This window comes from Solea solea, chromosome 3, assembly GCF_958295425.1.
Source record: "Solea solea chromosome 3, fSolSol10.1, whole genome shotgun sequence".
NCBI lineage: Eukaryota > Metazoa > Chordata > Actinopteri > Pleuronectiformes > Soleidae > Solea > Solea solea.
In genome coordinates, this window is record NC_081136.1 from 11492577 (window position 1) to 11519183 (window position 26607).

Genomic DNA, 26607 nt, shown 5'->3' on the forward strand with positions numbered 1-26607 from the left:
TAAGATTAACATCCCAATCACCTAAATGAGAGAAACTATAGACTGAGGAATTATTAAAATAATCTTTGCAATTAAAAACAATAGAATGAATGAGCCTGACCCATCACTGTGTGTGTGTGTATCTTTAGCGCCCTCGGGTGGTCATCTCTAAACACTGCAGACAACATGGCGGCCACCATCAGGACACTATGCTGTTCGGGTAAGACAGAGGTTATTTACTAATTCCGCCGCTGTTGTGAGTTACTTTAAAACAATAAAGCTCACGACTCTAGCTGTAAATGTCACTTTACGTTAGTCGCAGCATTTAATTAACTGTCTGTTTGAACCAATACGACAAATAATTACACGGTCGACAAGCCAGGCTAACGCTAATGCTAACAGGTCAGTGTAACTGACAGCAGTGATGTGACCCTGAGTCTATTCTTCTACTGAAACACTTGGTTCAAATTTAATAAACACAGTTTATAACCGTCGTCTGCCCCTGAAGCAAGACTATATATAGTGCCTCAAGCATGGCTAAAGAAACGGGGGAGATAGAGCATTTTCTGTGGCAGCTTCAAAGCTGTGGAACAGCCTTACTTTACATGTGAGAGCTGCCCGAACTCTTGAGCAATTAAAGAAAACACTTCTGAAGCATTGAACACGTTTTAGGTTAGACAACTTGGCCTCACTGTACAGTCAATGGACTGTTGTAATTTATGATTTCATCATCTCCCTCTCTCTTACACACTCCTGCTCCTGGTTTCCTTCTTTTATTGTTCTGTTGTTTTGTTCTCGTTAGTAAGAGTTTCATTGTTGTGCTGTTTTTGTCATTTTGCTGTTGGTCCATGTTCCCACTCTCTATTGTTAGCTTTATTTTAACATACTTGTTGTATTGTTTGTTCGTTGATTTATATTTTTTCATCTCACTAGAGCTGCAACTAACGATTATTTTCATAATCGATTAATCTGTCGATTATTTTCTCGATGAATCGATGAATCGTTTGGTCCATGAAATACCAGAAAACCATAAAAAATATTGATCGGTGTTTGTCAAACCTGGAAATAATGATGTTCTCAAATGTCTTGTTTTGTCCACAAACCAAAATGATTACTTTGTTATCCAGAGCAAAGAGATGAAGAAAGTATTCATATTTAAGAACCTTAAACAATCAGAAATCTTGTTTTAATCATGAAAAAAGCTTCAAACCGATTAATCGATTATCAAAATAGTTGTTGATTCATTTAGTAATCGATTAATCATCGATTAATCATTTCAGCTCTACATCTCACCCCAACTTCCTTCTTTCCTTGCATGATCAGGCAAGATGACATCTTGTCATATTTGATTAGGCTTGATCGCCCGTTAAGCACTTTGTAACATTTGTTGAGAAGCGTGCCGTAATATCACCGAAATGAAGTGTATCCTGTGACAGGAGTGCGGTGTCATTTGTGTTTGCAGTGTTGAGAAACCACAGCAGGCAGTTCAGCACCACATGTGGCGTTCAGGGTGGAGAGAAATGGAGAAAAGAGTAAGTGACCAGCTGGCATCATGAGCAAACGCAGTCAGTGTTCGTACTAACAACAAACCGTCTGTAGTGTGTTGTTGTTACATGTGCACCAACTGAATTTATCAGGAAATGGGCTTCAGGAGCTCACATCCTTTGTCTTACCATTTCCTTGTCGGTTTGTGCTCATTTTAAATGAAACTTTGTTCATTCATGTGCATGAAATCCCGAACACAGTATCACAGACGTGATAAAGACCTGAATGAGTTTTCTGCTTTGTTACATGATTGAATGAAATTGTCTTAAAGAAGGTCATGTTTACAGGTTTTGTGACTTAAAATTAGGAAACATTAAGGCTGCAACTGATGATCATTTTCATAATCGATTATTCAAGTACTTGATTGGTCTGTAAAGTGTCTGAAACATTGATCAGTGTTTTTCAATCCTGGAAATGATGATGTTCTCAAATGTCTTGTTTTGTCCATAAACCAAAATTATTCCGTTTAAATGATTTCTTTGTAATATGGAGCAAAGAAACCATAAAATATTCACATTTAAGAAGGTGAAAATCTGAGAAACCGTGTTTTACCGATTAATTGACCGTCTAAATAGTTGATGATCAATTTAGTAATCAATTAATAATTGATTAATCAAACAATCATTGCAGTCCTAATAAACATGCAGACTGCGCTAAGGATGGGAGACAATAGGGGAAAGGAATTGGGTTTATAGAAGCCAATTAGCTTATTTTCATCCCTGGGTTCTTTTATTTTTTTATACACATTGCATCATCTTTTTAGTTCCTGGGATGAAGTGTTGATCCACCATCATCACACTAAAATCTCGCTGAAACATTTCCTGTTGTCATAATGTGTGCGTGCGTGCGTTTGCTCTCAGACATGGACTTGCTCGAAGCGGCACAGAGTATGGACCTCTCACTGATCTGCCCGACTGGTCGTTTGCAGGTAACAACACTTTGTTGTCAGGTCTTAGGATTTAGGATACATTCAAAGTTCATAGTTCACAGCATCAATAAAGGGGATGTGATGTTGATGATTTAGTAGAACAAGTCCCATGGGGCTGAAGAGTTTGGCTGATTTTAATAAGCATATTATTTGTTTGTTTGGTAACACTTAATCTTGAACCCATAAAGATTATATTGTTACAACCATATTAACATTTCTGCTCAAATCTCGGCTACTTTTACTGCAGTTTCATTTGTGGAATAACTTTACTGTGTGATGGATTTGAAACAACCTCATGAGATGCTTTTAAAATATGAATTACTATACTTATGTGCAAGGATAAGAACTTAGAGAAATGAAGGGTTTAACGTTTATGAAATGCAGTTGTTAAAACATAGAACAGTCAAAATTAAAACAACTCTTCTCTCCCCTGGTGAACAGATGGAAGACCAGCTCCACCACTGAAAGGCCAGCTGAGAAGACAACAAGGGAGAGAAGATTTAGCTGTAAGTTATCACACATTCAAAACAACCCACTATTCATCTCTGTAATTCAGTCTTTCTTTTTTTTTTTTACTCAGACACATGTGTGACACTGCTTTTTGGTTTGTCCTCTCAGAGACGTGTCGTAATGCTGAGCACAGAGATGGACAGAGGAGTCGAGGTGTGGAAGGAGAAAGAGGAGGAGGCCAAAAGAATGGAGGAGCACAGAAAGTCTCTTTTATTAAAACCTAAAGGGAAACTCTTATTGAAGAAGAAATCTCAAAGTTAAAATCCAATTGTCGCCACAGTCATTTGTTAATATTCCTGAATCCCTGAAATAAATTTGTATTGTATGTGTATGAGTTTCTAACTTTATTATGAAGTGGTTACTTCTTGTTTGGATGATTTTACAAATGTATATCTGAGTTAATGTCTCTCAGCTTCCACTAGAATGCAGCATTTCTCTTTTCAGGCAGCATGTGAGCACTCAAACGCCATTTTGTCTGGTGTTTTTTTTTTTTTGGTCAGGCAGAGGAAGGGAGGAGCTGGCAGACAAAGTAGTACTGATTCAGGACTATTACTGTGTGTGTGTGTAAGAAGGAGAATAAGTGAAGGGCTCACACTGCTTTAACTCTATCATTGAAAATATATGGTAGATGTTTTGAGCCCAGCCTGTTCAAATGGCTTTATTAAGCTAAATTCAATATCCATTAAAAAAGAAACAAGAGAAAAAGACAAATGACTATTCTTTAAGTTATTGTCCTCATGTGACTTGTTAACTTTAGTTTGAAGCAACTTATTTGAGTGTTACCAACTTGAGAAGTTTCATTTTCTTGTTCATTGTGCACTCTAAGTGAAAGCAAACACACAATGAAAAATTAAACTTTTATTCAGCACCGGAGTCACGAAGCACAGTTCTGTCATGGTTGATGTTTATAAGTAAATTGAGGTGTTTTTGGCAACAGTTTATCCCTCAGTAATATCTGTCTTAACTTTTTATATTTGTGGGGCATCTCTCCACCAACTTAAAGTAAAAGCTTTGATTTTGAATGTGCGTTTCTGCAGCCTGGTGTCTGGAAAGACGATTATCTCACTGCAGCCAAGTTTGTCCCATAGAAAGCAATATTCTCTGGTATCGGCTCAGTTTATGTTTTTTTTTTGAGCTGGAAAGAGTCTCTAATCAAGTATATTTCTATATTTGTGAAAGCAAAATACACATTTGTTTTAGTTTGAAACTTGACCTTCTGTTAAAGTGTAAAGGGACATTTAGCAGAGACGCCGAGCAGCTGTGCCTTTGCACAGTCAGCACGGATTTTGTGTAACTTTGTCTCATAAACAGACTGTTTACAAAATGAGGTAAGCCCCCCTTCGCTCCCTCTCTTTCTCCTCTCATCACATTTGCCTTCTTCTCCTATCTTCCCCACATCTCTCTCTCTCTTTCTCTCCATCTGTCTCCCTCTCTCTTTGCCCTGGTCTTGTTGCAGACTTCAGCAAAGCCCCACTGTAATTAGGGTTGAGAGCAGCTGACTTGCAGATTCTTTCCTGTGGAGATGGGAGTTTTCTCCCCCTCCTCCCCTTTTTGTCTTGACTTTTTTTTTCTTTTTTCTTTTTTTTACATAGTTGACCAAAGGCAGTGAGTGTTTGTCATTTTACAAAAGTGTCAGAGGACATTGAACAGGCCACAGAGCGTGTTAAAAACGATAATAGTAGTAAAATAAAGTGTTGTTGTGGTTAACACCACGGCACTTCTAATCCTTTTTCCTCATTTGCACACACTGTATTCTCACACCTGGCCCATCAAAGAGCACCAGACTGCAGCCAGAGTGAAAAATGTCACCCTGTCTGCCATTCTTTCTCCCGACTCACCATCTTTTTCACATCCTGCTTTTCTGCAAATGTCTTTCTCCTCTCACCATCCTCCCCCCCCCTCCCTGTCTCTCCCTTCCTCTCTTCCTTGTGTTGTTTTGGTTTTTGTGAAATGAGAACCAGATGTTGCTTATTGTGCAGAAGTCAGCGACAGAGGGAGGGAGCGAAGGAGGAAGGGGAGGCGGATGTTTTGGGGGGGGGGGGGGGGGGGTGAGGGTGGTGTTGTGAGTGTAAGGTGAGGTCAGTGTTTTAGATCGAGGATAAAAGGAGAGAGAGGAGGTGGGTGTTGAAGAGATGAGAGCGATGTGGTTGCTTTTGAGGATTAGCTGACAGGCCTTCAGTAGTTTTAGCCACAGAGCAGGAGCAGGGAGGGCGTCCTGGCATCGATAGGACTGGGGTTGTAGGAGGATGGGCATCGCCCTGGTGCAGAGTCGGGGGTGTTTTTGTGGAGGTCTGATTCAGCAAGTTGTTCCTTAAGAACGCTCGTTGACCTGGTTGTTCCTGGTGTGTGTACGTTTACACATACATACTGACTGCACCACTATAACTTGCTGGCATTGTCTTTGTTTGAAAACCATGTAGTTCCTTTGAACTTATTGCTTATTTTTTTTATGTCATTTATAGAAGTGAAATTACTTTTAATATCATGGATGATGAGTTTCACTCTCATTTCATGTTTCTTTGTTAGTGATTGTTGTTTGGCACAAGATGAGGAGCAGACTGGAGGTTAGTTAAGGTCAAAAAAGTGCTCAAATCTTAAAAGTAAAAATGCACTTTAGGATAGATATACTTTTATATAAAACTACTGCATCAAGAAGTAGAAGTTCTTTTTGTTGTTGTTGTTGTTTTAAAGTTTTATTTCCACCATGTCAAACTTCTCAATTGGCTGCAGTTTAAAACAAAAATACAAACAAGCGTAATTAAGTTGTATAAGTAGGTTAGAATAGTCCATTATTGAACACGTTTGAGTTTTCTTAATTTTTTTTTACTTTGAATAATTATAATCACTTTACAGAACTGGAAAAATCTACTATGGCAAAACATGTTGAGTCCAAACAGCTGGACAAATAGTTGTTTTGTGTTTTGTGCTTAAACTTGAAGGAATTGAAGCAAAACCTCACATTGTTAAGTCCTTCATGTTCATTTCAATTAAATCGGCATGAAATACGGCTGAGAAGAAACATACATCAGCATTAGGTGGACATTCTCACACCTCTAACCTCTGCTTCATTACAGTGGTTGAATCGGAAGTCGAGTAATATGAGAAAATGAGGAGGGAAAAAGTGCTGTTGGAGTTACAGTAGAAAGTAAATGGTGCCATAATGTAGGTCACCCAAACAAAGTCTCACGTTGAATTACAAACAGCTGTCTTGGCCACTTCCTGCTTGGCATGGTCAAGGAGTGCTGAGCCTGATGGTGGTTCCTGCACCGCCCAGCCACACCGTATGAGTTCAGCAGTAAAATGGCTGACAGTGAAAGAGCGAGAAAATGAAAAAGACAAGTAAAAGCCAACATGGCTGCCAAAGATGTCATCTGTGAGACCTACAAGACGAGGAGAACAGATGTTTGCCAGATAGTGTGGAGCACCTCCAAACACAAAGCCCTGTAGGAAGAGAATTTCTTTTCGGCCTGTTCCTGATCAGCGACATCTCTGACAACCGTGTCTCTTGACTGACTGTTGTGTAGCCATCAGCGTGAGAGCTGTGAAGCACAGTTTCCTATTAATTTCCTAGAAAGCAACAGAGAATTCTTTGCGCGGGTCCTGGAAAGTATTTGGGAACGTGGAGACCATGTTGAACACAACCAGACAATTAATTCCAGTTTTAAGAGCAGCTTTAGCAAATGTGACCTTTCAAGAAGATGGGAAAGTAGAACAGGTTTACACAAAATGTAATGTATTATTACATCAACATCAACATTTAGGAGGGTTTTCTGGCAGAAATTGTATATATTATCAGTCTTGTATAAAGAACATTAAAGGGATACTTGAGTAAAAGTACAAGTATCTTACCAGAAAATGACTTTGGTAAGGTTTTAGTCACTTTTTAAAGTGGAAGTCTTAAAGTATATGACATTTTCTGTACTTAAGTATCAAAAGTAATGTTCTGATTCTGACTGCTTTGGTTCTCTGTTGGCACTCTGCAGTCTCACGACTAGATGTCTTATTCTTATACACTGGACCTTTAATTCCTCTAGTGTCTGTCTTTTAAAAATCTTACAAGATCTTTTGTAACAATTTTCGTTAAATTATAAAATTTATAATTGTTTTATTTATTGTGTTTGATTCATAGAAATCGTCTTGTCACCCACTTGGGGGTTGCAAATTGATGCATTAATACACATGACATATTCACATGACTGCTTTGTAGTCGGCAGTTAGTTTGTGAATGGAAAACATAAAACAAAAAAACAATGAAATAAATAGCATATTTTTGCTAATTCATCAAAAGGACTTGTTAATTCTTTATGTTTGTTGCCTCATATGTTTGTGCGTGTGGAAAGTAAGTGGACACATTTAGTTTTTCTCAACCTGGCAACCTGAAAACAGTTTTTAAGGTGTCATGACTGAGTTATAAAGCATAAAAAGAAAGGTGTTGTAACACATATAAACACAATGATGTGTGCTTGGGCGAGTGAAGATGACATTTTGGAAAGAGGGAGTGTTCGCACACAGTTGAGTTCAGCAGCATGTGCACACCGATCACTTTGTCCACAGAGCGGAATCGGTCACGACAGTAACTGTGCATGAGAAAGGTCCACTGAGACAAATGGAAACACCAGGTGACACAGTTTGGCCTGTGCTGGAGGAAAGTGGATGAGCAGATGTGGGGAGGAAAAAGTCAGGTCAGTCAGGTTAGTGTTCGGTGAAACTTCACTAAACTATATGTAAAAATGGAGTTGAAAACTTGTGGCTAAATTCCAAATCTGAAAGACTTACTTACTTTTTAGCCTAATATTAACTCTTGAGAATTATCACCTGAATCTGCAGTTTCTTTCAGCCCTTCAGAGCATTTTAGCATCCTCCAGCTTCATTGTTTTCATTTTCTGGCCTACTTTATCCACACAGAAACAGAACTTTCCCTGTACAATCTTTTTCTTTTTGTTCTTAAAAAAAGACGGCATTGCAGTACATATGCCAGGCCTGTGTGTGGTGCTGTAACTCTGCTACACAAGTACACCAAAAATGGAGAAGGAGAAAAGCATGCGTGCTGTTTAAATAAAGAAAGAGAAAGAGGAAGTAAGAGGTTGGACGATGACATCATTGATCAGTGCTTCACTAAAAAGCTTTGGAATATGTTGTATCTTTATTTAATCTCCTGGAAACAATCATCAGATGAACACACTCCTTTCATGCGCCATACGCCTCAAGACAGTCTCTCTGAAACTCTGTGTTAATATTGACGCGTCCTATAAATGTCTTGTACACTTTAAACCCCCCCCCCCCCCCCCCCCAAAAAAAAACAACTGTATTTACGTGTATTATGTAGCATTAACTATACTTTCAACAGTGCAACTGCTAAAAGACAAGACATTTTAGAAAGGGCAACTTTTATGCTAAATATTATGGGTCAAATTGACCGGACCGTTGGAAAATTCATAAATTCTTAAATTCAACTTAATCAAGTAAATGAAGAATTATTTTAAGTAAACACTTCTTCCATGGCGTAATTTCCCTTCTCGTAAGTACAACTTTATTCAGTTTTGTCTGTTTTTTGACCTACTTTTCCTTGTTTTGATGCACTTGCTGCTAGTTTTAAGTATTAAAGTATTAAGTATTGCTTATCCCATTGGCAGATTCTTCTTCTCGGGCTGTTTTTCGCAGTGCGATGTGTTCTGGACACTGTAATGTACATGGAAACGGTTTTGAGAGATTAAAGCATAATTGCAAACACATTCCCAACAAAATATCTTACATGTGTTGTTTTTTTTTCAAACCAATTTTGTCATTTACTCAAACTGTATGTAATTGTTGTTTACCATGACACGCTATATATGAAAACTTAAAAGCGTAGGAGAGCACGAGCAAAGAGGGGACAGGGAGAGGGGAGGGGGCTGAGATGGAAAGAGCAAAAGCAGAGCTGAGATACTTGTGGTGAGAAGAGGAGTGGTTTGAAAATGAAGCCTCATAAAAAAGATCAGTTTGCTCTGGTTCAGGAAATAATCGCAAGGACAGAGAGGGCAGAGGAGGGGGCTGCTGACAGGAGGAAAAAATTTCCTGAAACAAATGAAATAATTTCTGTTCTTGTGGACTTCTCACTTCTCTCACCTCAACTCTTCTTTCCCACTTTCTTTCTCCTCACACACTATTTCTTTTCGAACGTTTTTACAGTAAATTTTAATAGGGGAGAGCTGGGGCGTAACACACACACACACATGCAGACTACAGCTGCTTCGGCCCACGAGGCTCAGATGTTTGTCAAGAATACCAGATGCTTAGCGGGAGCTTGCTCCTCTGAAAAATGTGACCGTTTTATCATTTTTTCCTGCACTCATTCCTCAACACACGGCCACAGGCTGCCTGTCCAAAACAACCAGTGCTGTAACTGTAACCAGACGTTTCCATCCGTCACCAAAAAAAGAGAAAGAATCTCCTGCACTGACCTGGTTCTGTCAGGAGAGGAAGACCCTGAACTTCATCACAACCAAAGATTTATGTCATTTCACTTATATCTCTCTGTGACTTCGAGGAATGTCTGTGTGTGTCTGTTAATCACATAACTGTCCAATGGTTCATTTGACAATCTTCAAACTTGGCCGGTGACTGAGGCACTAGTGAGATTTATCACATGGGTTACTATGGCAACCATGGTAGCAAATGACACACTTGAATGTTCATTGTTAAAAGAACATTATTAAATAATTGTGTCTGGATAAGACATGGGAACAGGGGCTGTTTTAATAGTTAAATTCAATTAAAGGTCCAGTATGTAAGAATTAAGGGCTGTAGACACATGACGGCACAAGATGGCCGCCTCTGTAAAGTAAGGCCCTTACCTAAAGTACATTTAAAAAGGCTTATTCTAAGGGTAAGACAAAGGCAGCTGAATGGAACTCGACCGTCTTTAACGTGATTGTTTACACCTGTGCTTTTTTGACCTGTCAAAATGGCCGCCATAAAAGGGTTGCAAATTAGGGGGGAAAAAACACCTTTGCCTAATACAAAGAAAGAAAATGAGTAGTATTGACATATCTTGCATCACATCATATGAAAGCACAAACTGGTATTAGTTTCTAGATGCTAGCCACCAATGCCACACATGAGAAAGCCTTTGTATAAACCATGTATGTATCTGGGCCACTATTTCAGAATCCAGGTTATCATTATATATTTCTGCCAAATTTAAGACCACTTAATCCCTACAAGTGTAGTTTAACCACAATGATCATGAGGATATTTTTCAAAAATAATCTTCGACTGAAAGTTCCCTCAATAAATGTTCTCAAAAACTGAGAATGGAAATCAAATAGGACATTATTTTAACTTTTAAATCCAAAATGCAGCTGCATCAATAGCGTTTGTAAAAATGTTGTCACTTACTAGTGAAAAGATTCTAAGAGAATTTTTTTTTGTAGAAAATAGTTTAATTTCACTTTATCTATTGAAATACAAAAGTAAAAACAGGCAGGGGAAAAAAAACAAATCTCATTCCATTTTATTGATATCATCATTATAAATATTATTACCATTATCATTGTCATTATCTAAATCAATTCACCTTCAATTTTGACCAAGTAAAAAATAAACAGAGAGAGAAAATCATTGAGCACCATTTGTATCAAAGTACATAAATAGAATTGCTTGTTATTCTGTGCTGACGTCACATTTACCCTCTGATCTGATCTAATTCACCCTCCACTGAATGAAAACTGGGATTCATTTCCATCATTGTCACATTATGCCTCTGTCCAGCAGGACTTTAAATGACAATATACTAAAGCAAAAAAAATAATTATAACTTTACCAGGAGAACAATAATAACAATAATCATATTTATAATAACAACAGTTTCCCATAACAATGATAATAATTAAAAAATTGCACCATATTGTTGGAAAGTGTTCTGTGTACTGACCCATTCGGACGAGCCGCTCTGCTCGTATCTGACAACAACAACAAAAGTACAGGAATGTCTCGGAACCGTCATGTTATGGGATAAAACTTGAAATTCTCGTCTGACTGCTTGCACTGAACAATTTTGAGTTTTTCCTGAAACTCTGATGACCTGAAGCTGCAGTAACATCTGTGTGTGCAGATGTGCAGACTTTCAGATGAAACCCCTTTAAGCAGCCTTGTGTTAAGTTTGGCTTTTGTAGACAAAATCCCAAAAAGTCTGCAACCATCAATGCTCAGACTTTCTCCTTAAAGGTCCAGTGTGTATCATTTAGGAAGGTTTACTGGCAGGTTTACTTGAATATACTACCCATAATTAGGTTATTGTATAATCACTATTCTTGAAATGAACTTTGATGATGTACTTCTAGCAAGAATATTGCTTTGGGGTGTCGCCATGTTGCACGGTCATGTTTCTTGCAACAGTCTAAAGGGACTAACTAGCCAGAGTATCCAAATATTTGGTATCCAAAAGCCACTGTAGTTTCCTGACTCACTTTGGAAAAGGAGGTGTGAGTGGACGAGTCCTATATCTGTTGCAAAGTGCAGCCTCGTGGTTAGATGTCACAGTTTCTTACACACTAGACCTTTAAAGAGTAAGTGTTGTGACATTATACTCAAACTACAGCTGAAATGGTCCTCTTTGGTGTAAGGCTTGCTGTTGTTTTAAAAAGTGTTAGTTAAAATACTTAAGTACCAAAACAAAATTGATACACATGTCAGTACCTTACTTTCAGGAGTATAAACATTATTCTCTTGTTTTTGCATGAACACAAAAGGCCTCACGTGATACATTCTCAAAGACGTCACACAAGCAAAAGTACAAGTGCTAAAATGTGATTTAAATCTGAGGCTAAACAAGCAAACAAGGTTATGAGTAATAGGCTACTTGCTGGCTGTTGCTGTGGATTTGTGGCAGTGCTGAAGAAGTCGGAGGTTTGATACCCAGCCTCCAAATGTTGCCAAAATACAAGATTTAACAATAGATGTAGAAATGATTAAGTCAAAATAAAAGTACAATGACGTACAGATGAATTCCACAGCAACAATAAAAATCGTGTAACAGAGATGAATTATTTTTAATTAAAACACATTTGTAAAGTTTCTGTTGGTTTGAATCAGACAGCAGTTCAGCTGGAGTCGTCCACTTAAAGGAGAGGAAGCAAGGAGGGATGTTTCTCTTTCTTTAATACCTGGGATGTGAGAGAGGAGAGGCGGGAGGGAAGTCGATGAAGAAGAGTCTTCACACAACAGCACATGTACATAGTTAACATACAAATACACATTTTCCTGATTTCAGTTCCTAGGGCCCTTTCCCTCTTTCGTGGCACATACAAACCACTGACAACATTTTTTTCCCCTCCAGTTGCTCCCTCTTCTTTCCTCTTTCACTTCCTCCCTCTCTCAGTTTCAGTTGGCCCTCGTTCCTCTTCTCCTCCTCTCTGTCTGTCCCTCTGCATCAGTCTGTCAGTCACCCATCGCTCTGTCTACACCTTGTCCAGTAGGGATCTCTGGCAGTAGAGGAGGCGTCGAGGCGTTCCGTACTTCCTGAAGAACAAAAGCACTCCGAGGGTGATGATCACCAGCACCAGGAGCAGGAGAGGGATCACCACGGCAACGGGCCCAGCCCCGCTCTCCACTTCGTCCACCTCGATGATGATCACCTCCTCTTCCCGACCCTTCTTGGGCTCCTCGCTTTCACAGCCCATCCAGTCTCTGAGCACAGACTTAGGGTACCCTGACTCCACCTTCATGTACTGGTTGTTGAACTTCCAGTACTTGTTGGCTTTGTAGAAATATGTGTAAGCTGAGGACAATTGAAGGAAAACAAATTAGTTTTGTTTCATTTAAAACAGCTGAATTTCAGTCCAAGAAAGAGCTGCAAACTATTTCATTTTCATTTAATCTGCCATTACTTTTTCCATCCATTTATCAATCTTCCTGTTGACTAGGTCAGGTCAGGAGATGGCATCAGAAACCCAAGATGTTTCCTTAAAACACTCAAACTACTGATCATTTAGCAAAATTGTCGGCAGTCATTTTTAATTCCAAAAAAAACACTCAACACAAAATCTTGTCCGTTTCTTGTTGAGGTAGAGGCGTAGGGTGAAGTGTGAACGCTAACTAGTCTTGATGTGTCCCACTTCATTTTAACTACTACCCCATTAACTCAGTTCCAATAGGGAACAATAGGTAGGAAAACTCACATCCGTCTTCACTCATGATGGTGGCCTTGATGTTGTCTGGTGCGCCACTCCACATGCTGATGGGCTTTGGATAGCCACTGTCCACGGTGCGAGTTTGCTCGTTGAAGCGATAATACCTGCAAAAAAGTTTAAAAAAAATTATTAGAAATAGCTGAGGTGATTAATTCAGACTCAGAGCTGTGGAGAGAATGACGTCTCAGTCTTTTGTATTACGTTTCACAAAGAAATGACACATAGCTGCGTTATATAATAAACATATTTGGGTTATTATGACTACTACGATTTTTACTACTTCAAATATTTAATACTTTTCCTTATATAGTCTTTATAATGCGTGTTTAATAGACTTTAGCTTTTTTTTTTACAATCTGTGCTAGTGTAACATCGCAAATGTCCCTGTTGTGGGACTAATAATTAGGGCCTGAGCGCGAATGCTATGGGCCGAAACGGCTCCTGGCACGAATTTGTGTGAGGAGCCTAATGTTTTTCTTCAGATTATTATTACTATCATACCTGTGACTTCCCGGTGTAAACGGGAGTTAACATGCATAAAAACACTTGGCAATAGTGGTCAGGTGTAGCAACAATGTGATATTGTCATAGTGCTCGTTGATAAATCTTTTAGCCTGATTCAAAAAATGTTTTACACTGTATATTTTATTGTAATTAAATGATTTTTTTTTTTATCCACAACTAGAATAAATTATAAATGTGCTATGACATAAATGGAAAAGGACTTTTTTGAATTATCCAAGCATTTCTCAAAGCCTGTTCGAGATGTTGTTAAGTTGCGTTATCACGGTGAGTTTCGCATACCGCACTGAATAAAGGCAAAAGTATTTCTCTTGGAAAAAGAACTATGCTGTTAGATAAAATAGGTTAGAATCCAAACAGTGGGTTTTTTGTGTGAGCGAAATGGAAAAGATTTAATCTCTGCATGAACGGTGCAGGAATGTTTCATATGAAATCTCGAAGGTCGAGTGGCAATAACAAAACAAGTAGTTAGTGCAGAATATTAGTGGATATTATTTTTCAGTGGAGTTAAGAGTACCAGAGGCAGTGAGTGGATGACTCACTTGTTGCCTCTGAAGAAGTACGTCTGTCCTGTTGGTGTGTAGAACAGAGCAGCATCCAGCTTGTCCTTCGGTAAACCAGTGCCCAGGTCCTTCAGGCTGTAGGGGGAACCCTTTTCCATGCTGGACTCACTGAAAACCCAGTATTTGTCACCTGGAGGCAAACACATGAAATTCATCACTGTTGCAGTGATGTGTTCATCCTAAATCTGGTTTTAAGTCTAATCTGACAGGGAACCTACCCTTGAAGAAGACAAACTTCCCATCATCCCTCTCATAGGCGGCATTTATGTTTGAAGGCAGGCCCTTCCAGAAGTGACTGATGGTCATCGGGTAACCGGGCAGCACCTTGTTGTTACGCACACGCCAGAACCATTTGTCCTGCAAGACATACGGGAGGTTTTATTAGAGCTAGGGTAGAATGTATTCCTAGAGAGGAGAGTTTTTGACTTTATTCCATCCAATAATATATAAAAGCATGAGGAGTTTTTTTCTCAGTCCACTTGAAGTGGGTCAATACTGCATAATAACAGGAAATGTTAAGGATAATCTAATTTAGTTAACCCTAACCCTCTAGTTATTTTAGTATAGACTAAAGAATGAAATAAATAAATGCTGTGAACATCACAATCATCTTCTGGTGTATTTTAATTATAATATTAATAATAATTTAGTGTTTAATGATTTGGTAATCATGACAGACATACACCCTTCAGTTATTCCAGAGATTATTAGCTGTATGGGATTACTGCCTCTTCCTCTCAGTCAACCCTTTCTATGGAAGCCATTTTTACATATCATAGCATTAAGAGTTCAAACTAATTTGAGGGAAAAAAACCTCCTGTTCTACCTTGAATACGAACTTTTCTCCTCTCAGAATGGCAATAGTGTCAAAGTGTCCCTCACAGATGTCTGGGCCTTGTTCTGGTTTGTCAGGGATGGACGGCTTTGTGGGTCGAGGAGGAGGAGGGGGAGCACCAGACTTGGTTCCTGAGGTGAAGATGTGAGAATAAGGGAAGTTAGAAATAGTTCATTTGCAGTAACAATAGCTAAGCCTTTTTTTTGCAGTCCTTTTCCTTAAAACAAAAGAATCTAATAGAATTTTAGGTGTGAAAATGACCTTAGTCAAACACAGTGAGCTGCAGGTATGGGTCAGAGCTGCAGAACATTGCTGAATCTAAAAAGCCTCACTACTCTCTCGCTCTCAAAAATGTCAAAAGAGAAGAAAAAACCTGCAGTGTCTGCAGTGGAGATGCATTAAAGGCCCCTTTCTCGACTTTCTACACATATATTTATTGTATATAATGCGTTTGCGTATGTGCAAGAACACAGTTTTACACAGGCCCTGTCGCTGTTGTACGTATTTTACGTGTAGCCCCTTTAATTTGATGCATTCATGGAGACAACTGCTGCTACAAAAAAATGATAACTCTCTCAGGAGAGCAACACACCATAAACTGTTTGGATGCCTCTGCGGTCGTCGTCGGGGAGCTGGAAGTTTTCAGTGTCAAACCATTGGTAGAAGGGAGCCATGATGGCAGAGGGGTTGTTTGAGTGTTCCAGACCCAGAGCATGACCCAACTCATGGACGGCGACCAGGAAAACATCATTACCTTCAAACACACACAGAGAGAGAGAGAAAGAGAAAGAGAGAGGGAGAGAGAGAGAGAGAGAGGGAGAAAGGCCGTGAAAATGTAGTCTGTCTAAGTTTAGAACAAGATCTGTCCTTTCACCATCTCCTCGTCTTCCTCTTACCTCCCTGGTCCACGGCCCCGGTGGTCCACGGCTCGGCGAGGTCAAAGTGTGTATCCCCCCCAATGCCGTGTCCGGGGAAATAGGCGTGAGCCAGGAAGCCCCCCTCGCCGTCGAAAGGAGTGCTGTCTCCGTGGAAACCATCCGCAAAAGAGAGCATGATGTCTGCGAACTTGTCAACCTTGCCTTTGATTTGGCTGTATGGGATCTCTCTGAAGGTGAGCGGGATGGCGCTCTCCCACACACTGAACGCCTTTCGAATGGCTTCAGACGTGGCTCGCTCCCCGATCTTAGGGGTGTAGTTCTGTATGCTGTCATAAAGAAGGAAGAGACAGACAGTTAAGCCTCTTTCACACTAAAATTGGCAGGTACAGCATATCCAGTGGTAGGGCGAGTTGTCTTTCAACTGGAGGGTTGTGGGTTCAATTTCTGCCTCTGCTAGTCTATATGTGTCCTTGAGCAAGGCACTTAAAGTTAACTTTATTTTGTACCTTTTCCTTCAGTCCCTTTTTGACTCGATCTTCCAATTGATCAACAATTTCGTGCTGGTGAGGGTGGGACGTTAGGGATGGGATATGATGGACATTTATTCAAAATGATACCCTGAAGAGAAGTGAAACAGGAAGTAGCCAGTGCAGGTATTTAGAGAGACTGATCTTACCTGTAGGTCACCTCAGACTTGTCCCACTTCAGACCCTGCACGGCGTATCTCTTCCTCCTCCGCAGGTTTGTTTTCAGCTGCGGGCCAAACTTGTCAGGGACACCACACCGTGGCCGGCTCATCGCCCTAGCAACGACAAAAGAAAAAATTGAGATTTTGAAAAATATTTTTGACATCGTTTTAAGGACACATTCTTTTGTAAATGTTAACCTCTATGCCATTTAATGATATTAAACCATGTATGTGTCAATCAGGACTCACTCTAATGTGTTTACGTCTATAGAGCCGGTGACAGTCAAACCATACAGCCTCTGCATGGCTGCTATCGCTGTTTCAATGGTCTTTGGTGAGCGGATGGCCTGAGCTCTGACATCGCCAGGAGGAAGATAGCCATACTTCTGCAGCCAAGCCTGAGGGAGAAGAAGAAGATGATGGTGTGTGTTTGATTTATGGGATAAGTGAATCATTGTTTTTTTTTTCTTAGCTAAACATATAACTGTGCCTTGGACAGGATAGAATGAATCACTAAACCTGCACAAAGCTTAACACAGTTCCCTCTATCAGTATTGGTATTTTAGTATTTTAGTTTGCAGTTCTTCCATAGAGTTCTTTACATACATTGTTTTCTGCAGAAAAACAATGCACATTGCTGTCTGCAATTGCCCTCATGTGAAAAAAGCAATGTTTTTTTTAAACTTTATGGTTCCATAAAAAGAAAACATGCTAAGAAAACAAAGAATTGTCGAAAAACTGGGCTGCTAGAAATGAGTAAACTTTAAATATATACCAGGTAATGATGACGTGTGTAATAGCACTTATTAAGGCCACTTCCTTCTGTTTTACTTAAATTTCTGGCTCAGATTGGTCTTAGAAGTGACACATGCCAGAAACAACAGGGAAACCACTGGAAAACATCTTAGTCAACAAAAAAACAGGGGATTGGCCGCTTGTATGAACCTGTGGGTGTTTGGCTTCTTCCAGTGAAGTGTCAGTGCTTGTTAGGAGCTGCTTCTCTCTCTGCTCAGATGTGTGCAGCACAGATTGAGAACGAGGGGGACGAAGGGTGTTTGCACATATAAGTGGGTTTGTGTGTCTTTTTCTGGTGACATTATCCCCTCTACAATATCTTAATACAGACCATCACCAAATCGTACGCTGAACTTGTGACAGCCAAAAGACTTTGTTGTGGGGTCATAAGAACAAACGAAATGAAAGAACCAAATAAAACACACCAACTGAATACGCTGATGTCATATTAGTCACACTGACCCCGTGCTCTGTCTAGACTATTGCAGCCAAAGACAACCAGTGGTCATAACGCTGGAAAAATTAACATTGTCAGCAACATTTGGGCTCCTCAAAGCTTGAGTTTAAGACCCTACTGCCCGTGTCTCCGTCTGTCCTCCTCCTTCTGTCTCTGTCTGCCTTCATGTCAACCAAAAACCACCACTATTTATCTTCACACATGAAAGACCAACCTATTCTTTCCACAGCCTGCTGCTGCTGGTGCTCTAAGACTGGATGAGACGCTGCCATGCTCAAGGCTGGGGTTTGCTTTTAATTTCTATTTTTAATCCACAAGGAGAGGATTAGTTCAATTAAATTTAAATTAAATTGCCACACATTGCCTTGTACGTTCCTTGAAGTTTTAGGTGTAATTAGAGCCAAGGCCAATTCAAAACCTGCATTGCATTGCAGAGTCGTTTGACCCAGGAATGAATGCCACCTCAAAAACCTATTTAAACCTGGGATTAAACCGGCTTTTTAACCAGTGGGAATGTCTAAATATAGTTGTTTTTTTTATTCATAGCACTGGTAATGAAACTAGTACTGTAATGCAGAGCTGTTGGTGATTTATATTAATCTGGAGATTGTTTTCTTGATTTATTATTCCATAAAATGATTTAAGATCAAGAAAGCGTTCAATCTGCACAATTAAGAAGCAGCTGCTGTGACTTTTTTATGTTGTAACTGTGCCATGTTGAAATTATTGTTGCTTTAATGCGTCTTTAAGCTTCCACTGTGTAAGAATAACATGTTTTTCACACTAAAATGTGAAAAACATTTTCAGGTCAAATGTGTATTTGACCTTTGAGTGAATTTTTTTTTGTTTTGTATCATGTAATCCTCACATATCTCTGTTGTTTTTCCAGCCTTCCTCCAACAAATGTAAGGAAAAGCAGGAGGAGGGATGGACTGAGAGCAACTGTGCAGGACTACCTGTGCACACACAGCCACTGTTAGTCCCACAGTGGCCAGCAGAGAGGCCAGCGAACAAGGGTCACTTATGAGAGGCTGCAGTGAGGCAACACATCCCCAGTCCTTCTCTGCACTCCTACATCCCCCCCGACTCAGAATTTTGTCAAGATTTCTCTGCATTATTTAAGCATGTAGTTAACTTAATTTATCTCCTGACTCTCTCTGAGTCAATCTGCCTGTTAACGCCACATTTTCTCCCCGTGCCTCTCTGCTGAGTGCTGCTAGTGTGTCCTGTGGCTCCAGTGTGGTGACGCGTCTGCTTCTATAAAAACACTCCCATGAAAAGTCTCCCCCCCACACTGTGAAGACCTGCATTTCTCTCCCCGAGTACTAAAAAGTACTCCACACACTGCCACCACCACCATCACCACCTCCGGCTGAGACGCCAGGTATCCCAGCATACACCCCTCCTCCCCTGGAACTCCCAGCAGCCACCGTCAAAGCCTCTATTTATTGAGACTTGAGTACATGGTCGGTATTGTTGGCGTCAGAGAAGCTATAGGTAGCACAGCCATGTGTGGTCAAAGGGCTGACTGCCACCCCTCAGTCTGTGTGTGTGTGTGTGTGTGTGTGTGTGCAATGACATGAGGTCTGAATGTATAAAGCACAACCAGCATGATGTAAACGTGACTGTGACTGTGTTTCTGTGGGGCTGTGTGATGCACACATGGATTGTGTGACCCTGCGGTGACCTGACGGCCATATTCCATTTTGACTTACTCTATTATTAATTTCTGTCACTTTTGAGCAAAACAAAACATATAATATGTAAATAAAGTACCTTAAAGGGATACTTTAGTAAAAGTAGTTCAGCAGAAACTTTGACTTTGACTTTTACAGTATTACTTGAGTAAAAGTCTTAAAGTATATGACTTGTAGGGATATATATATATATATATATATATATATATATATATATATAAGTATATGTACTTGCTGTACTCAAAATTCATTTTCCTGATATAAAATGCACTTAAATTTTAGGAGTAAAGGTAAAAGTGAGTAAAAGTAAAAGTTAGAATTGAGCGACAGTAGCTCATTTTCGTCATTCAACTGCAGGGTTGTGGGTTTGACTCCCAGCTCCACTAGTCTATACGTGTCCTTCTCATGTAGATGCACTGTATGGATGTGAGAGTGAATGGGTGAATGGCAAAACTGTAGTGTAAAGCAGCTTTGAGATGAGAAAAGCTCTATAAATACAGACCATTACCAACTCTTCTTCTTCTGATTTTATTTGGTAGTAACCAGTAACAAAGGTAGTTAGAGGAAATGTGGTGGAGTAAAAGTAGAAGTTGCTAGAAATATAGATAAAGTACAGACATGTGAATTCTGTACTTATGGACAGTAACAAAGTATTTTTACTTTGTTACATTACAACACTGGTGTTAAAGCCTATAGTGAAATTCCTATCTTTGGGTTTGGGACCATTAATTGGACAAAATGGGCTTTTTTAGTATAAGAAAGCTTCAACATACTGGGACAAGGACAGTAATGCAGCTGATATATAACCATATGTACATGGAAACGTGTCTGTGAGTGAAACGTGTCTATGTTTAACAAGTTTTCTGTCCATAAAAACCATCAAAAACACAATTCTTCTACTTTCGCACAAGAACAAAACCTAATCTTTACCTATTTGACATTTTATAATGACAATCATTGATATTGACTAAACTGACACTTATTTATCATGATAATGTTTATGACAATATGACCCAGCCCTATTTATTGGTGCTATAAATTAGAATTGCATTCCCATGACATTCCAAAAACCTGTTAAATGTGCTGCTGGAAGTCAGGTCAGCAACTTCACTGCGAAATTCTTACAACATGTAGAGTTTTTCTCTGCTAAAATGTCACCTGGCCTTAAATTTGAGGAAACAATTCCGGAAAAAAAAGCAACACATAAGCACAAAACAACAAATACATTTTCTACAACTATATTTTGAGACATATAAGGCCTCAGTGTCTGGTAGACTTAAAACGTAATGCCCCTAATTATGTCAGGTGCTGTTGTGCCTTTTGTGTTACACATTTCTGAACAAATGTTCATCAGATGCTCAGGAACAAACATGTCGAAACACAGTGAGACACGAGTTTTGTGGGCTCCTGATGTTTTGTGGCGTCGGAGCAGCTGCTAACTTTTGCAATCCTGTCTTTAACAAAAGGTAAGCAGCATGTATGTAATGTCTGAATGTTTGTCCCGCATCACAGGACACATCTGATATTGTCACACACTCATTCATGTGATATGTGCTATGAAAATCAGCCGACCACAACTTCCTACAAGACTTATAAAAAAAACGAAAAACAAAAAACAAAAAAATCCCCTGAACATTTATAGATTTGTGGTTCAAAGAAAGACAATGACGACATATTTATGGGAAGAAAAGCTGTCACTGGGTTACTAAATGCACCGTGTTGGTTGGACCAAAAATAATGATGTGATATTGTGTTGAGAGGTCAGTATTGTGTCAAAGTTTGTGTATGGTGAGTCGGTGTAAGTGTCACAGCATTATTTCAACAAAATTAAGCTTTGAAAATGACTTTATTTCCCATCTTTTAAATGTCACCAGACCTGAGGAAAGAAAAAGCCCAGACAAAAAAGGTGAAGGAGAGCAGGCGATGATCTAAGGAGCAGAGCTGCGCCACAAGACAGGGAGGTAAAGACATTAGAAGGATATAAGAGCGGTAAATGAAAAGCAGGGCAAGAGAAAGAGTTCGGAGTATGGCCGAATTTAAATTTGAGGGACTGAGTCAGATGTTCCTCTTGCTCGGTGCCAACGGAAAAAGCAGAGAATTCTGCTCATGAGCGGTTGAATCTCACATTGCCTTCATTATTTTGGCTCCTCTGACCCAGTTAGCACTCACACCAGCACCATGTGTGATAGTTCTCCTTATTTAACATTTCAACCGGGTCAAACGGGTCACATCATACCAGAGGGTTTTTTAATGTGCTTGAAGGAAACCTTATTATACTGATGCCTGCCAACTTCACACGAATAAACACCGTTACAAACATCTGTCATCTAACAGGACAGTAGCACTTTATAGATTACACAATTATGTTACTTTTACGAGACTTTTTAGTTCAACACACTAAAATGCAGATGTTTCTAGTTTCTTTGCAGACTAATGTTTCATAAACATAAAGCATAGGAATCCATTAAATATGATGCAGAATAAACTCCACATAAGGTATTCTCATTTTTTTATACTATATTCATATGTATTACATTATTTATTTCTGATAATTAATTGTTCAAAAGTACACTTTAGGTTGAACTTTCGGGACTGTTTAGCCCTGTTTTGTAAGGATCCATTTCACATTGACTTTTACATACATGTTCATTTGCTTTTAGCTGATGAAACTTTCATGTAATTTGACTTTTTTTTGTGCAAGACTGTGTTTATGTTCTTGGTGTTGCTGAGCACTTCTTCTGTCCAGGAAATGGCAAACTTTGGGGGCATCTATTCTTTATCTAAAGTGAGTATAGCATAAAATATGAAATATACTGTAGCATCAAACATAAAAGTCAATGTAAATTTTGCTAATTTTGACAAACAACAATAAGAGGGTATTCAATAATAATAAATAACCTTCAGCTGGTGATGTAGACTACAAGATGCTGTCGAGAGTTCCTGAAAACCAAATGAGTTGACTTTGACCCTTGAGTGACTTTATCATTTCTTAAAAGAGTGTCGTGAAAATGATCATGTAACAAAATGATCTGAAATGATCTATGAAGTAGGAAGTATTAATGAACAATAACAAGTATCATATTGCCCTTTGATTTGTTGGATACTTGGAATAACCCTTACCCTTATAAAATAGAAAGTAAATGTACAACAAGGAAATGTAGTCCTATCTAACCAGCTGAGACAAACACCAGAGACTCTCTTTGATGTCCTGAATGGACGATTTTCTCAGCTGTAGATAAAAGATAAGATACTCCCCCCCCCACCTGAAGTCCATCAGTTTCACATTAAGGCTGATCCCAGAGTATTTTTGGCATTTCTTAAGTGACAGCTGCAGCACCATGCACCAGATCATGAACAAGTCTCTCCTTTGATGCTACATCGACAGAGACTCCAGTGTAGATAAAGACAATTGAACCCAGATGTGTTTTGGCCACATCTGTATGCCTCAGCACTGCGATCACGAGACTTGTGTCTCCAGATGGCAATGATAAAAAAAAAAATATATATATATATATATATATTTTGCCAGATATGGAGAGATCCCGTTTAAGTTGAAAGACCATGTTGTTTTCTTTGCTGCCCACTTCCTTTGCTCACAATGTGCAGCTTTGCATTTTATTTAAGCAAAAAAAAAAAAGGTCAGACAAGGCAAAAAAAAAAAGGAGGAGAATGAAAACAGATGCCAGAGGCAAAGGGACCCGACTTCACCAGAAGAGGATTTCAATATTCAGAGAATAGCTGAGGTCTTACTTCTCAATTTGCGGAGCTTCTCTTTTCACTCAGTGTGGATTAAGTGGGTTTAGTTTGTCAAAGTGAAGTCAGACAGGGACATTTTCAGATGTTGAGACACACATGATGAACCGCAGAATTCCTCTAAGTTCAGTGTCTGCGTCTAAGTCCTGGCTGCTTGCTCAATCCACCCAAACCCCATAAAAGTGAGCACCATTAAACATTTATATCACTCCTACTCAAGTTTGTCTCTCGTGTCTGTGCCCGACTTTCTCCGCACACAGACACGTCTATCTTTTGATCACAGGGTTCACATGCAGCTCACAGGTGATGTCATCCTCAACCTCATAATTAAAGCTGATCCTCGCTCTGCATCAGCATCGCAGCGCCGAGATAAAACAACCTGCATCAGGAGACAAGATGGTCACTTTTGACCCGCACTGAGGGTTGTTATCATCCCGGCACTGAGGTGACATCAGTGACAGCAGCAGTGATTTTAGAGATGTTAGCTGCAGTAAACAGTCGCGTTGTCTCACTTTGTTTACAGACATTCATCACTGTTGGTGTGTTCACCACAGGAGGGCAGCGGCCTGAGGAATCTTCTAAACTGTCAGACTCTGACTTATCCACCATGTCTGGCCTGACTCACATGCCAGCAGCTTGTGGTCAGTGACTAAGGCCCTCCTTTGCGCATCCTGTGTTCTCTTTAAACTACAGCGTAGACTCTCGTATTTACACATTTACAGCTAATGGACTTTTTTTTTGCTTCATGTGACAGCTGGCTGTGAGTCTTGCATCCTGTCCTTTATTGAGAAACACCATAGACCACAGGAGATGAGTGGATGTAGTCTCCCGGTTGCAAAATATAAAAAATCTCCCACTGAACCAGCGTCATATCAATTTTAGGAACTGAAAGTTGACTAACGTCACCTGCAACCACGCTCCTAATGGGCGCTACCAAATGTGCATCACCCTGGTGCTCACTCATATGTTATCATATATCACCTATTTTTCTCTTCAGTGGAACATAATTTACAAACGATGTCATCACTAAGACCATTAACTCATCAGGAAAATGTTTACTGACATTTTCAAGCAAGTGGGAAACATAATTTTCCCATATACTCCCACTCAAAAATAACAACCGGTGGAGTCGCCGGGGGGGGGGGGGTGGCAATTCAATAAATAGTTACCTTTCAAGCAGGAAGGCTATAGATCCATTTTTTATTCACATTCTAATAGAAACACCTTCGATGTGCATTTCCTTACAATCAGCCTGAACTTGACCAAATACTAATGTGTTACACCCAATATTTCATGCACTTACCCTCAACAGCCATTTCTTTAAGTATACCTGATCAACTTTTTATTAATGTAAATATCTAATTAGCCAGTCCAATGGCAGTAACTTAATGCCTTTAGACATTTAGACATGTAAAACTGAGCATCAGAATGAGGAAGAAGGGTGATTTAAGTGACTTTGAACATGGTTGTTGGTTTGAGTAGATCAGGAACCCTGGGTTCCCTGGGTGGAAAAGCGTAAAGTCTAGAGGAGAATGGTCAGGTTCGAGATGATAAAAAGGCAACAGTGACTCAAATAACCACTTGAAACAGCCAAGATATGAAGAAGGCCATCTCTGAACTCACAGCACGTGAGCTATAGCAGCAGAAGACCACACCAGACACTTTAACAGATATACATAATACCTAAAGAAGTGGCTGATGAGTGTATATGGCTACTGGCTGTTTATTGGTGTTTTTCACAAGGTGAACTGAAACATTCAGGGACGAAGGACTATCTTTAAAAGCAGTATAAAATAGGCCAAGACTGGAGGCGCCCAGGATTCTCAAACCTAGTCATTTACCACATCTCTGCACGAGACCTGATGACAAAACATGTTGTTTTGATGAGAGTTAAATTGCACTTGAGGCATTTTTACACCCTCGGGCCTAAAGTGTCCCACATGGAGTCAAAGCCTCGTGTCCAGCTTGTTGTGAAACGCAGACCGACTTCCTGGCTTTCTGTGTGTGCAGTCTAAACAGGCGGATGAAAACCATTAACCCCCTCCCCCATACCACCAACCCCAACAACCCCACTGCCCCCTCTTTCTCTGAACAAAGCAGCACAGCTGAGGTTTTCCAGTCTGTACACTAACCCTGCATGGCTGCGTCTCCTCCCTGCTTCATTCCCCTTCAGAGGCTGCAAAAGTTTCCCATTATACTTATTTCCCCTCTATTGTGTCTTTTATCTGCTTTTATTTCATGAAAACACTTGTTGAAAGAGAAAAACAAAGTTTAAGAGTGTTTGAGGGAGGGGGAATACATATAGAAAGGAGATGATTGATTAAACATTAGAAAAAAAAGACCCCAAAGATAAAAAATAACAAACCAACAACAACTACATTTCCTTGTGAGACAATATAGCTTAAAATAATTAAGATTGCTGTTAAAGTTGCCAAAAAATGACTTTAGATTGAAAATACCAATTTCTTATGGATTATTTTGGCCAACTTTGATGAAGAATATTGATACACACATTGTTAACACTAGATAATATGATGTCACATGATATCTTTGGACAACTATGTATACTTAATCCATGTAAATGAAGCATGTTTGCGTGCCACTTACCTCAGCTTGTAACACATCTGCAGAGGAGAAGCCGGAGAAGCAGAGAACACAGGCCACAGTGAGGAGCTGGGGCAGCATTCTCATGATCTGCAAACCACCGCCCCACCAAAACAACACTACAGCTCACAAAACTAACTGTAGACACGTCTCCGGCCGTCTTGGATGGGGTTTAAGAAAAGATCAAAACAGTCTCGATCGATGTAACTCACTCCGTTATGGTTTTAAAACGTGGCAGGGAAAAAAGAAATCTGCGTCCCGCCTGTCCGCGTGCGCAAAAGCAAAATCAGCAACATGAAAAGCAGCACAAACTCATCAGGTGGCGGTGAGCAGCGATCAGCTAAGGATCCACAGTTTGACTGCTGTTTGCCTCCGCGAGTGGAGAGTGTGTGGACGTGGAGAGAGAGAGAGAGAGAGAGAGAGGGAGAGGGAGATGGATTTTCCTCTGGGTCCTCCTCCAGATGTGCAGACGTCATTTATTTATTTTTAATGGCTGCATGATGTTCATCCATTCAGATGTCACAGTAAAATTCAATGAATTAAACAAAAAACCTGCACGTTTATGTAATCATTCAATGTTTAGCTTGAGTATAGCAGTACATTTTATACTTTAAAGCTGACCCAGTGTGTAAGAATTAGTGACACTAGTGGTGAGATTGCAGATTGCAAATGGAGCAAGTGAAA

The 26607-nt window shown here is 39.7% G+C and overlaps 2 protein-coding genes across 2 annotated transcripts; one reads left to right on the top strand and one right to left on the bottom strand.

The window, feature by feature from the left end:
• Positions 1 to 128: 128 nt before the first annotated feature.
• Positions 129 to 3291, top strand: mrpl52 (mitochondrial ribosomal protein L52). The gene is made up of 5 exons (XM_058625411.1): positions 129 to 199; positions 1442 to 1511; positions 2385 to 2452; positions 2894 to 2958; positions 3071 to 3291. Exons 1-5 carry the CDS (start codon positions 166 to 168, stop codon positions 3221 to 3223), a joined length of 390 nt encoding a protein of 129 aa, XP_058481394.1. The 5' UTR covers positions 129 to 165; the 3' UTR covers positions 3224 to 3291.
• A 7147-nt stretch (positions 3292 to 10438) lies between these two features.
• On the bottom strand, positions 10439 to 26315 carry mmp14a (matrix metallopeptidase 14a (membrane-inserted)). The gene is made up of 10 exons (XM_058625241.1): positions 25927 to 26315; positions 16867 to 17015; positions 16606 to 16731; positions 15948 to 16255; positions 15644 to 15805; positions 15043 to 15182; positions 14435 to 14573; positions 14196 to 14346; positions 13120 to 13235; positions 10439 to 12719 (listed from the first exon to the last, which is right to left on the bottom strand). The coding sequence occupies exons 1-10, from the start codon at positions 26008 to 26010 to the stop codon at positions 12400 to 12402; spliced, it is 1695 nt and encodes a 564-aa protein (XP_058481224.1). The 5' UTR covers positions 26011 to 26315; the 3' UTR covers positions 10439 to 12399.
• Positions 26316 to 26607: the final 292 nt, after the last annotated feature.

Excerpts from the sequence above, each read along its gene's own strand:
- mrpl52 (XM_058625411.1), top strand. The coding sequence starts at position 166 with ATGGCGGCCACCATCAGGACACTATGCTGTTCGG. Across the intron at positions 1,512-2,384 it reads GGAGAGAAATGGAGAAAAGA|ACATGGACTTGCTCGAAGCG; the intron begins GTAAGTGACCAG and ends GTTTGCTCTCAG. Across the intron at positions 2,959-3,070 it reads AAGGGAGAGAAGATTTAGCT|AGACGTGTCGTAATGCTGAG; the intron begins GTAAGTTATCAC and ends TTGTCCTCTCAG.
- mmp14a (XM_058625241.1), bottom strand. The coding sequence starts at position 26,010 with ATGAGAATGCTGCCCCAGCTCCTCACTGTGGCCTGTGTTCTCTGCTTC. Across the intron at positions 16,256-16,605 it reads AAGTCTGAGGTGACCTACAG|CATACAGAACTACACCCCTA; the intron begins GTAAGATCAGTC and ends TCTTTATGACAG. Across the intron at positions 12,720-13,119 it reads CATCATGAGTGAAGACGGAT|CTTACACATATTTCTACAAA; the intron begins GTGAGTTTTCCT and ends AATTGTCCTCAG.